The following is a 13,461-nucleotide window of genomic DNA, read 5'->3' as shown; positions in this document are numbered from 1 at the left end:
TTTTTTGTTCATTTTATAGATGTGAAAACTTCATCCTAGAGTAGATAAATATCTGACTCAAATTATGGTTTAAAAGAAGTTATGAAAAATGTAAGCATCAAAATGCAAAAACTTATTTAAAATCCATTTATGTGTTAAGGTTTAAAAATTAGCTGATGGGGTGTCTGGGTGGCTCAGTCAGTGAAGCATCCAACTTCGGCTCAGGTCATGATCTCAAGGCTCGTGAGTTCGAGCCCCACATCAAGCTCTGTGCTGATAGCTCTGAGCCTGGGGTTTTCCTCAGATGCTGCCTCTCTCTCTGTCCCTCCCCTGCTCACGCACTGTTTCTCTCTCTCAAAATAAATAAACATTTAAAAAACTTAAAAAAAAATAGTGTGAAAGAAATCAAAATATGTTATTAAGTCCTGAGTGCCCTGGAGAAAAACAAAGCAAAGAAGGGGCTAGTGGGCAGGAGGTGTGGAAGGATGAGGAATTCCACAATTTTCTACAGGGTGGTCAAGACAGACATCAGAAAGCAGGTAACATCTAAAGACATGGAGAAAGTAAGGAAACAAGGCTCTAGAATACCCAGGAGTGGAAGGTTAAGCAGTGGAAACTGTAAACACAAGGGACCTGAGGAGCCTGCCTATGGGTTAAGGGAACAGGAGCAGTGTGAGTAAACAAGGGACTAGAATAGAGTAGTAAGATGAGGACGGGATAACTGGGAACTGATCACACAGTATCCCAGGGCATGATAATCATTTAAACTTGTACTCATTTGGATGGGGAACCTTTTCAGTTGAACAATAATTCAATTTGATTTACAGTTTAACAGGAACTGCACTGAGAACAGACCTGTGAGGGCAAGGAAGGAAGCTGGGGGGCCACTTAAGAAAATCTTGCAGTAATTCTGACAAGAGATAATGGTAGCTTGGATCAAGATGGTGTCTGTGAGATGATAAGAGAATCATAAATTTTGAAGACACAACTAAAAGCATTTGCTGATGAATAGAAGACAGAATGTGAAGAAAGAGAAGAGGTTGATGACTTCAAAATTTTTGCTCTGAGCAAGAGGAAATGAGTTATCTGTAACTGATCTGGGGCAGTCTAAAGGTAGAGCAGGATTGGAGGGACAGAAGTGTGCTTTTGCACATATTAATTTTTTTTTTGCACATATTAAATTTAAAATGCTTACCAGATAAACAAATAGAAATGCCATGAAGGCAGCTAGCTGCAAAAGATGACAAGAAGATGAAGAGGACCAGAAAAGAGAGTGAGTAGGTATAGCCAGTAAGAAAGGGGCAAAATCAAAGTGTAGTTATCTTGAAAGTCAAAGATATGTTTCCAAGAGTGAGGAGTGGTCAACTGTATTAAATATTGCTGACAGGTCAAGTAAGATAGGAACTGAGAACGTGACAACTAGATTTTCGGCAACATGAAGGTCTCCGGAGTTTTTGATAAGAATGGCTTTGTTAGAGTGGCACAGGGAAGCAAAAGCTTGGTAATAGATTTTTTTTTTTTTTTTAAAGTAGCCTTCACACCCAGCATGGAGCCCAATACGGGGCTTGAACTCACAACTTTGAGACCAAGACCTGAACTGAGATCAAGAGTCAGACACTTAAACGACTGAGCCACCCAGGTGCCCCCTTGGTAACAGATTTTTTTCTAAACAAGGGTAAAGAATGAATATATAAAACTGCAGGTATTTGGTTACAAAGGGAAACAAAGAAATGAGCCAGTGGCTACAGGAGGAAGTGGCAATTAAAAAGTAAGTTTTTTTTTAAAGATGGGAGAAATAATGTTTGTTAGTAACAATAGTTGGGAATAGTTGGTAGAAAAGGAAAACCTTTTCCTTTCTTCAAAGGAGATAATTGTTGGAGCTGTGTCTTTGAGCAGGAGAACATGCTCTTGTTACAAGTGGAGGTTGGGCTTTAGGTAAGTAGTAAAGAGAGATAGATTCTGTAAAAAAAAATCATACTATTTTATGGAAAAATAAAGGCCTATTTACTAATTTTCAAAATTATAAATGCCTTTATGAAGTTCTAATGATACACACTCAGCCCTGCAGTATAAAGTGGGGTTTGAAACTCTCTTAAAAAAACAAATTTCTTTCTCAAATAAATTACCGCCAAAATTACCATTTTGCTAAGAGATCTTTTATCAGTTTTTATAGCCTTGACCAGTAACATGGGAATCTGCATTGCACTGTAGAATCAGATGTATCTAGTTTTACCATTTAAATAGTCTGTAATCATAGGCAAATCACACTCACTGTGTCTGTTTCCTCATTTCCAAAACAGGGATACTAGTACCTACAACCTCATAAAATGTCCCATTTAATTCTCTCCACAATGTATATAGTGTGTTGAGTACAACGCTTGATATGTAATAGGCACCCCATAAATAGTAGTTAGTTGGTATGTTATCTAAATATGAAAGGCTACATTAAAAATTATGAAGATGGGGCAGCTCAGCTGGTTAAGTGTCTGACTTTAGCTCAGATCATGATCTCATGGTTTGTGGACTCAAGCCATGGGTCAGGCTCTGTGCTGACAGCTCGGAGCCTAGAGCCTGCTTCAGATCCTGTGTCTCCTTCTCTCTCTGCCTCTCCCCTGCTCATGCTCATGCTCATGCTCTGTCTCTCAAAAATAAACAAACGTTAAAAAATTTTTTTAAAAAGTTATGAAGATATTCATTTAGAGAATAATAATTAGGGTTTATGCTTCTCAAGGTTTTTTTATTGTATAAAAAGAAAATGACAATATATACAAGGGTATCCTGCAGAAACAGAGAAGACTGCTGGAGGGGCTTCAGCAGTTTAATGCCCTTCTTGCACTTTAGGGCTGAGGGGAGTGACATCTGGGATGCAACAGAGAAAAATTTCTGGTACTAAATGTCATCTCACACAAATACTTTTAGGCTTGGTTAGAGCTGCTGTACCTGTGAAAGATCAGGAATGGTTATTCTCCTTTCTAAATCTTGTCTGAAACCTTGGGTTACTAGCTGTGCCTGACCACCCATCTGAGACCGGCAAAGTAGAAAAGATGAAGTCATGTCTGATGTCCACTTCCTGTCCGTCATCAGGTGGTGTCAATTCTTTCACCCAAATACTATTTAAAATCAGCTTGTATTCTCTCCTTCCATTTCTCAGCTTCACTTAAGCTTTGCAATAGTCTGTTAACCAATCTCCCTGCCTCTGGGGCCTCTTCAATTATAATCCTCCCGACACCGTAACTAGTTACAAAAAATGAATATATCACATTACTCTTTTTCTATAAAATTTCCAAGAATTCCCTATTAACATCAGGGCTTTTAAAAACCTCACCCTATCCTGAATGTTACTACCTCCCTTGCTACCCTATGAGCTATATATACACAATAGTTATATTTAAGTTCTTGCATAACCTGAACTCACCTTACTTCATCTCTGGAACACCCTGTACACCTTGAAATAATTAAATATTATTAATTAAGCAGTGAACACATATGGTAACCACTTATAGGCATAAAAAATAGTTAATAATAAAATATAGCTAACAATAAAATTTCATTTGTAACTCTTTGAGAAGATCCTGAGTTATCTGTAAAGCCATATACTTCCAGAATAATCTAACTAAAAAGACACGCTGAATATTCTTAAGTTTTTCCATCTAAGAACTTAAAAAATTATTCAGACATCTGGTCAGACATGAACAAAAGAAGTTTGTTGAAGCACCAATTGAGGACATACACTTTTAAAATGATGAATGGAGCCTGCATATACTGGTTCAGATTCATCTATTCTTTTTTAAAATTTTTTGTTAACATTTATTTATTTATTTATTTATTTTATTTTTTTTTTAAATTTTTTTTTTTTTCAACGTTTATTTATTTTTTTGGGACAGAGAGAGACAGAGCATGAACGGGGGAGGGGCAGAGAGAGAGGGAGACACAGAATCAGAAACAGGCTCCAGGCTCTGAGCCATCAGCCCAGAGCCCGACGCGGGGCTCGAACTCCTGGACCGCGAGATCGTGACCTGGCTGAAGTCGGACGCTTAACCGACTGCGCCACCCAGGCGCCCCAACATTTATTTATTTTTGAGAGACAGAGAGAGAGAGAGAGAGAGTGCAAGTGGGGGAGGGGCAGAGAGAGAGGGAGACACAGAATCTGAAGCAGGCTCCAGGCTGTGAGCTGTCAGCACAGAGCTCGATGTGGGGCTTGAACCTACGAACTGTGAGATCATGACTTGAACCCAAGTCAGATGCTTAACTGACTGAGCCACCAAGGGGCCCCTCGATTCATCTATTCTAATGCATTATATATATTCAACTAACCTTTGTAAATAAACTTAGATTGAAGATATTTAATATCACTCCAAGATTTGACACAAACTTCAAGTTTATGTCATTAAGTTTCTTCTTGAGTACTTTTGGAAGACGATAAATTCCGATCAAGATGGATTTTACTGATGTGGTGGGAAAATAAAATCACTAAAACAATACTGTCACATTTAAAAGCATATTTTTGATCTCCCTTTCCGTACTGGTTTGACTTTTTCAAAAGCGTAATAAAATACTTGTAACAAACTCATTCTCTTTTTTACAGGATCACTATGAGAATAGTTCTTTCTGGGTTCACAATAATGAGACCACCTTAGGTCAAGGTAGTTTTACTTTTGGAAAAACTTAATCAGCTGAATTTATTTCCTTTTTGTTACCTCATAGTATTAATTAGGAACAAATAAGTTAGCATTTTATGTAGAAATTTAGACTGAAACAAAGGGCATGCAGACCTGCATGTCTGTATCATGTCATTTAAGGAAAATGGTTCAATGCTATGGAGAGCAATACTTAAGATTTTTTTAATTTATTTTTTTTAATGTTTATTTTTGAGAGAGAGAGGGAGAGAGAGGAGGGAGAGAGAGAGGGAGAGGGAGAGAGAGAGAGAGAGAATATGAGTGGGGAGGGGCAGAGAGAGAGGGAAACAGAATCCAAAGCAGGCTCCAGGAGCCCGAGATGGGGCTTGAACTCACAGACCACAAGATCATGACCTGAGCTGAAGTCGAACGCTTAACCAACGGAGCCACCCAGGTGCCCCAATACTTAAGATTCATTACATACTTTATAGTAGTGCCTTTTAATGATAATAATTTCATAATGTTATCAGTGACTTTTATACGATCTTCATTTTAATACTGTCAACAAATCGATAAAAGAAAAAAACTTAAAATACTGCCTACAGATAAAAGGTATCAGAATAAGTACTACTTATACATAGCTTTATAATTTATAATGTACTTTTCATATACATTATCTCATTCAGACCTTACAGATCACTCTGTGAAACAGTACTATTAGCTCATTTTATAAAAGAGTAAATTAAACTTCAGGGATATTAAGCAGATTTACTGGCAGAGCCAGAATTTAAGTTTAGTCTTTTGATCCAAATCTTTTCCATAATATACTCCCTGTTCAGGAATAAAGCTTTTCTTCCAAATGTATAAGAGGGTCTGTACATTTCAGTCACAAAATACCTACTAAGCAAGAAGTTATTTATAGAAGAATCTCACCACCAGAGTGAATTTCACTATTTCCCACAGCGGCAAACTAGATTTTAAAGCAACAGAAGAAGACAAGAAGCCTAACTCCCAGACTGAGCAAAGCATATATACATACACGTTATAATCCCAACTACAGTACTTTTGATGTATCCAAATACCCAAGTTCTTTCTTTGCTTATTTCTGCCTTTTCTTAAGTCTTTGTCTCTTGTGCTCTCTTCCCCTTCACTTCACAAACTACTGGTATGACTGCAGGGATAGATGCCAAGATGAGCTGGCATGTGTTCCATCTTTCTCTTACACATCTAAGAGGAGAAAATAAAAGGCACTCTCTTAATATCTCCCAATGTATAGAAAAGAAACCAAGGCCATAAAATATTTCTTTAATCTTATTTAATTTTCTTCTAAAAATGTTTATGGGGGGAGAGGTAAAAAGACTAAGTACAAACATGCAAGTGTAAGTACTTCGTCTGTTTTAACTCCTATTATGAGATTTCGAAGGAAATAATTTATAATTTATTTTTACTTTATGAAGACTAGTGAGACATAAGCTCTAAGTACAGTTAAATCCTGCCATAATGAACAAACTGTGATTCAAAAAGATTCAGCCATATAAAATACAGAGTTGGATTACTGTGAGGTTAAAAAAATGACAAAGGTGAGCCCTACAGCTAGGGGTCCTTGTGCAATTCAAATCCACTTGGATCTGGGCTGCAGTCTGGCGCCACCTGGTGGCAAATGCCCACTGTGGTTTCAATATCCACGGGGTCATTCTGGGTACAGTGGCTGCCCAGGCTTCCAGGGCAGAGGCCGGGATCCCAGGAATTTCCTGGTTAGGTGGTATCCATTTTGATGTGGATATGGAGGCAGAACAATATTGGGGAAAAGGAAACCTGCTTTTTGTTTCCATGCTTCTACAAATAGTTCTGTCAGCTATTTCCCAACCTACCTGTATCAAGCATCCTAGAGAATAAGGGCTAACTTGTCTAAATCTATGTTGCCATGCATTTTAAAGGATTTTTAAAAAGAACAAAAACTGAAAAATCAGGAAATTCTCAAAATGATTGTAATACCAAAGTTTATGTGCTATGTGGGTTATCTGGAAATAATTATGCATGTTATCAAAGAAACAATCCCATATATTTTAAGGTTAATAAGTCAGTCAATAAAAGCCTATAAAATCTGTAACAGAATTGAGTCACAGGACTAAAAGACTTATGTATAAAACAGAAATAATATCACCTATGCCACAGGTCTATCTCATGCCCAGACCCTTCTCTTGAGATTCAGAACCTTATACAGTCAATTTTTCTGTTTATATTACACAAAAACTTTATTTTTTTTTAATTTTTTTTTTTTTAACGTTTATTTATTTTTGAGACAGGGAGAGACAGAGCATGAACAGGGGAGGGTCAGAGAGAGGGAGACACAAAATATGAAGCAGGCTCCAGGCTCTGAGCTGTCAGCACAGAGCCCGACGCGGGGCTAGAACTCACGGACCGCAAGATCATGACCTGAGCCGAAGTCGGCCGCCCAACGGACTGAGCCACCCAGGCGCCCCTATATTACACAAAAACTCTAAATAAAATAAAACTAAATTTACCTTGTTTTCCTATTAAAGCCTTATTTTTTCCCCTAATATTTTAAAAATTGCATCACCATCCACATTAGCTATCCAATCCAGAAACTTGATGACATACTTAACATCTCACTCCCTAATCCAATCTAGTCACTGAATCCTGTTGGTTCTGCCTCCCAGAAATGTTTTCAATCTGGCCCATTACTCTCCATCTCTATTGCTATAATCCCGTTCTATCATTTCTCATTCTGGTAGCAGAACCAACCTCAAAAAGTGGCCTTTATGTCTGTGGTCATATACTTTACTTCTCTACTCTCTCCACATTGCAGAGAAATCTCTTTTTTATATAAAATTGGATCATATAATGCATATTCTTAAAATCTTTCCATTGTTCCCCATTGGTCTTACTTAGACAATGATCCAAATACATGATCTGGACCTCTGTTTCCCTCTTCTGTTTTATCTCTTAGAACTCAGTCTACACTCAAGTCATATGGAATTATTTTCAGTTTGTTCAAAAAGCTTCATATTGTCTAATCTCCAGGTTTTATACATGCTGAACATTCATTGCCCAATTCCTTTCCCTTCCCTAACCCGCATCTTACACTTAGTCATCATGCAGGTATCAGCATGGGTATTTCTTCTGCCGTGACATCTTCCCTGATTCTATATAGTCTCATCCTGTGTTGTCATTTTCTCCATTATCATCATACTTATAATTATTGTTTCTCTACTGTCTTTATGTCTATTAGAAAACAAACTTCATGAAGACAGAGGTCCCTGATGTATCTATGGCATATGGTGGATCTCAACAAATGTTTGCTAAATAAGTGAATACAGTGCTGGGAGAGCTCAAATGTAAACTTTTCTAACATCAACCTTGGTATATAGTAGGCTTATATCTCTTCTTTTGGTCTGCATTTTGAACCCTACCAGCAAGTGACCACAAGGTAGAGGAAACTTTTTACCCAATACAGGGCTGGGACTAACCAAAATTTTGAAAAAGATGGAAGAATTTGTTTTGACATTCTTTAATCTCTCTGTCTGCATCTCTCTCTAATCTCCTAATGTCCTTGTTGTCCTAAGCATGAATTCATAAAAATGGCATACTTTAGTTATGACCATGAACAGCTAAATGCAACAGCATATGGATCTTAAAAAAAGGTTACATGAAGAATCACATATAGCCACAAAAGAATACATACAGCATGATCCCTTTATGTGACACTAATATAATATGATAACTAAACTATATTTCTCAGACATATATATTTACTGGTAATTTAGATAATAAAAGTACAAGAAAAAGCAAGAAAGTTATTAGTATAAAAATCAGAATAGTAGTTATCTTTATGGAAGGAAGGAGTTAAGCAGAAAGGGTCTCAAAGACATTTTTGTGGTGCTGACACTGACTCTTGATTTGGATGGTGGTTAAACAGGTATTTAATTTGTAATTACTTACTAAATGTACATTTAAAAAATATAGTTTATATCCTCTTTGACTGACTGAATAAACACACAAATACATCAAAAGATACTCCATGCTCATGGATTAGAATGATTGGGAAAGTGTCCACACTACCCAAAAACAAGCTATAGATTCAACGCAATCCCTATAAAAATTCTAATGGCATTTTTCACTAAACTAGAACAAAAATCCTAAAATTTGTATAGAACCACAAAAATCCCCCAATAGCCACAGCAATCTTGAGAAAGAAGAACAAGGTTGAAGGCACCATGTTCCCTGATTTCAAATTATATTACAAAATGAACATAATCAAAATAGTATGGCACTGGCATAAAAACAGACACATAGATAAATGGAACAGAATGGAAAGCCCAGAAATAAAGGAGCCTTTTCAGTAAATGGTGTTGGGAAAACTGGAAAACCATTTTTTGCTTTTGTTGTCAGATTCAAAAAATCATTGTCAAGATTGGTGTTGAGGAGCTTACTGCCCATGTTTTCTTCTAGGAGGTTTATGGTTTCAGGTCTCACATTCAAGTCTTTAATCTATTTTGAACGAATTTTTATGTGTGGTGTAAGATAGTGGTCCAGTTTCATTTTTTTGCAAGAGGTTGTCCAATTATTTAACTGCTCGAAATGATTTCAACATTATCATAAAAATCTCTCTCAATCTGTTTTATTAAAATGACAATTTAACAGCAATTTAAAAAGTTATCTTTGCTGGTTTTCTACCCAAAGGCTAATTCTGCACATGTAGTTCTTACAGATTTTCCCTAGTAGAGGCCAACTACTTTAACAGAGTAGGTAAAATTCCAGCTTTTTTTGCCTGGAATTGAGGGGAGGAACCCTCAAAGTTTTTGCTACTATACTCCTAGTAGAACAACATGTTACAGTGATAATTATAGAATTAAGTCTGATTTAAAGTCTTGCTTGTTGGCAAACTTCAAAATATCATACACTCAAATCAGTGCTGATAAACTAGTATGAGACAAGTCAATTTCAAAACAATTTCCCCACTAAAATATAAACTTTCAAGAGCCATATGAAGTATAATCATAGTATAATATAGTATAGTATAGTGATAGTATAATGAAGTATAATGATGGTGAAAAAAAAAAAAAAACTACTGTTGAAATAAGTAGCATTTATTTCACCCTAATACTGCCAATCACTGACTAAGGGAACCGTATATATACTAATCTAAAAGTGATTACAATGAATAAAAATTATTCATCTTCAAGATTATTTAATATATCTGTCAGGGCCAGGAGATAATGAAGCATATGTAATATTTCATATTATTATTCCAGTTTTAAAAAATTTCTTGCAGAAATCATTGGCATGTTATGGGAAGAACTACTGGCATCTCTTATTCCCTTTTCATCTCTGTCCTCAATATGAACCCTTAAAGGCAAAAAGACAAGTTCCCAAGATAATGAAGAGATAATGGGAATACCTGAGCAAAGAGGCTTAACTTAAGGTCCGATAAACCGTCTTCTGAGGTAGTTACCAAAGACCTTAGAACTTTAATGTTCCATTTTATTTAGATTTGATGTCATAGAAATAGTTTAATAAGCTTCAAAGAGAAATAATTTCCTACTTCTTTTATACCTGTTTTCCCGTTCATACATTTCCCGAGAGGCACTTCGAAGTTGATCAATTTCTTGATTAGTTTTCAATCTGATTTGTTCCAGTTCATCATGTAGTTTATTTTCATATTCTGTTTTATAATGGTCTCTGCAAGGAGTCAAAGATAATATCCATGAATTTTGTTTCTGTAAAAGAAATGTACTTTTACGCTTCGTGTTAGATTTATTATCTTATGTCAAGTAAGTTCTATATACAATGTTATCTGAAAAACATAGTTGTTAGATATATTGCCTCAAAGGCTTAATTACTATATAAAATGTGCTCATCCTTAAAAATATCATATTAATAGTTTTTAATGCATATGGCTAAAGACCTGAAAACTGATGTATATGGAATGCCCTTGATTTAAAAATAATCTGATGTTGTACATGTTGAGAGACAAAATTAAAAACAAAACAAAAATGACTCTAATTGACTGTAAAACCTTTCCTTCTAAAGCACAACAACCACAACCACTGTGATTTCTGAGCAAAGTCAAAGCATTACCTAGGCCATTAGCAGGAGCACAAACACATGAAAAATTCCACAGACTAGGGAAAAAGTTATGAATGTGTGAAGTTTTAAAGGATTAAATTTTAAATTTGTTTTAGTTTTGGATGTGCTGATAAAAATAAGTATCTCAAGGATTATAAGGACTATAACTATATACATATATATGTATATATACACACACACACATACATACACACACACATACATACATGTATATGTACTATATATACTATATATATACTATAACTCTAATAGCTTATACATCTAGTTGAAGAGAGAAGACAGGATCAAAATGCAGGAGTCTGATTCCAGAGCGTGTATGCGATGCCGTCCCTTCATTCTTCTTAGGTTTCACATAGTCAGGAGAAGGTCAGCTTAGGCTCTGCACAATTAGACTGTTTTCAAAAGATCCTTTCACAAAGATACTTACATCTTTTCTTTCAAAAAACACTTACATAGAGATCTTAGTTGTAGACAAAAAGGTTATGTCATAACAACAACAAAAAAAGAATTATAGCATATATACACCGACCCAAAAGAAGTAGTCTTTTCACTATTGGGAAAAAAATAAAACTATGTCTTAAGAAAAAGTCAACTAGAATAAGAATATATTAAAAGGAGGGGCGCCTGGGTGGCGCAGTCGGTTAAGCGTCCGACTTCAGCCAGGTCACGATCTCGCGGTCCGTGAGTTCGAGCCCCGCGTCGGGCTCTGGGCTGATGGCTCAGAGCCTGGAGCCTGTTTCCGATTCTGTGTCTCCCTCTCTCTCTGCCCCTCCCCCGTTCATGCTCTGTCTCTCTCTGTCCCAAAAATAAATAAATGTTGAAAAAAAAATTTTTTTTTAAAAATAAAAAAAAATAAAAAAAAAGAATATATTAAAAGGAAACAAAATGAACTGTTATTTTAATATAGTCCAATATAATTAAAAAAAAAATCACTATTCTTCCCCAAAGCTAAGAGTTCCCTCAGAGAAAATGGTGCTAATTTGTATCTATTTATGTGAAAAATAATGTAAATCTTGCCTGGATGTTACATATTTTTCATACATCTCTTCTCTAGCCTTTTTGGTTTCTTCAAGTTGAGCCTGAAGTCTTTCAAGGCGATCCTCTTCATGGGCACAGCGAACACTAAGCTCCATGTTTTGGCGACTGAGATACTCTTTATCCTTTTGCAGTAAAGTAACAGTTTGTTGTAAGGTGGTTACCTACATATGTGCAGAGACAGACAGTGTCCAGAGCAACTTCGTCTTACTTTTCAGCATTTACTGTAATATTTTCTTTCACTTATGCTTTCACATAAAAAGCTAATTTTTACTTTGCAATTTCCCATTCAAACAGAGCTACTGAAGTCCCTTTTTCTGTTAACTACATCAAAAAGGAAAAATGTCCCTCCCACAATTCTGCCCTGGGCTGTGCCCACAATCACCGTATGATAAAATACACATGACTCTATGAGCTTACCTCTTTTGATAATTCATTTCTTTCTTTAGCTTGAGTTATGTGAGAGGCTTCAAGTATTTCATGTTTTCTCCTTAACTCAATTATTTCCTGTTCAAGGGCATCGCGCTCACTATAAAATTCAAATACACTTATTTATTTTTACTAAAATAAAATTCAAATACATAGGTACATTTTATATCCAATTTTATAATCAACATTTAAAATGGGCTGGAGGCACTGGGTGGTGGCTCAGTTGTTAAGCATCTCACTTGGGCTCATGTCATGATCTCACATCATGATTCCTGAGTCGAACCCCTCATTGGGTTTGCTTGTGCCCTGCTTCGGGTGAACACAAGCTCTACTTTGGGTGAGCACGAGCCCCACTTCAGGTAAGCCCTGCTTCTTTCTCTCTCTCTCTCTGTCTCTCTCTGCCCCTCCCTCACTTGTGCGTGCTCTCTCTCTCTCAAAAAAAAAAAAAAGAAAAAGAAAAAAACAACAACAAAAAAAACCCCAAAACCCAAAAACAACAACAACAAAAAACCAACAAAAAAAGGGACTGATTTATGTTTCAGGAAACCAAAGAGAAATACCAGCAGTGGGGCTTTAGTGTCATTTTGTGAACAATAAAGTGTCTGCTTTTCAAAGCAAGGTTTTAAGACTGTTCATATATATAAATGTAAATTTGTTATCTTTAAAAAATAAATATGTAAACTACACTACCCAGTAAAATACATAAGAATACCTTCTAAGGTACACCGTGGTGTCTTTTCACTAATCATCATTAATCTTATCTTGAAGCCAAACTTTTAAATAATTTATACGTGGCTCTAGGCTTTCAGTTCAGTTAGCATCAAAAAGCCCCTAATTCATCAGTCAGATTGCATAGCAGATACAAAAGGAGGGATTCTTGTGACTATTTCATTCACAAATTGTTTAAGATTGCCCAGAGATTCTAATTTCCATTTGCAGACAAGCTCTTGACCCCAAACAGTGAAACCAAGAATTAGAACAAACCTACAACAGGCATCTTAAAAAGTAAGCAGAAATAAAGACTTCCTAACTCAATTTATCTTCTCTAGTCAAAATCAGTTCCTTTGTACTTCACAGATTTCATCTACCCACCTGGTATTTCCATGCAGATGGATGTTAAGAATTGTTTTTTGTTTTTCATTAGATTTTCAAAACTGGTTTAGAAAGATACTGTTCTTTTGGTTAACAAAGTCATGTTTATTGAAGAAAAGTGAGCAAAGCACAAGTTATAAAATAACAATCATCCATAAACTCACTAAAGATGACTGATAGTATCAATATTTTGGTATAC

General features: G+C 36.0%; 1 protein-coding gene across 2 annotated transcripts in view; it reads right to left on the bottom strand.

The window, feature by feature from the left end:
- The window catches only part of PIBF1 (progesterone immunomodulatory binding factor 1), a 207,848-nt gene that overhangs the window by 150,958 nt on the left and 43,429 nt on the right, over nucleotides 1–13,461 (bottom strand). For both annotated transcript variants that reach the window (XM_047080639.1, XM_047080630.1), the window contains exons 7-9: nucleotides 12,162–12,270; nucleotides 11,724–11,905; nucleotides 10,173–10,298 (exon numbers count right to left, since the gene is read on the bottom strand). In XM_047080639.1, the coding sequence (XP_046936595.1) occupies nucleotides 10,173–10,298; nucleotides 11,724–11,905; nucleotides 12,162–12,270 (417 nt within the window). The remainder of the gene's footprint in view (nucleotides 1–10,172; nucleotides 10,299–11,723; nucleotides 11,906–12,161; nucleotides 12,271–13,461) is intronic.

The sequence above is a fragment of the Lynx rufus genome, unplaced genomic scaffold, assembly GCF_022079265.1.
Source record: "Lynx rufus isolate CCGP_SWC_20201006 ecotype Redwood Valley unplaced genomic scaffold, mLynRuf1.p SCAF_1, whole genome shotgun sequence".
NCBI classification, from domain to species: Eukaryota; Metazoa; Chordata; class Mammalia; order Carnivora; family Felidae; genus Lynx; species Lynx rufus.
Note: the sequence above shows the minus strand (reverse complement) of the source record. Positions and strands in the feature narration are given on the sequence as shown.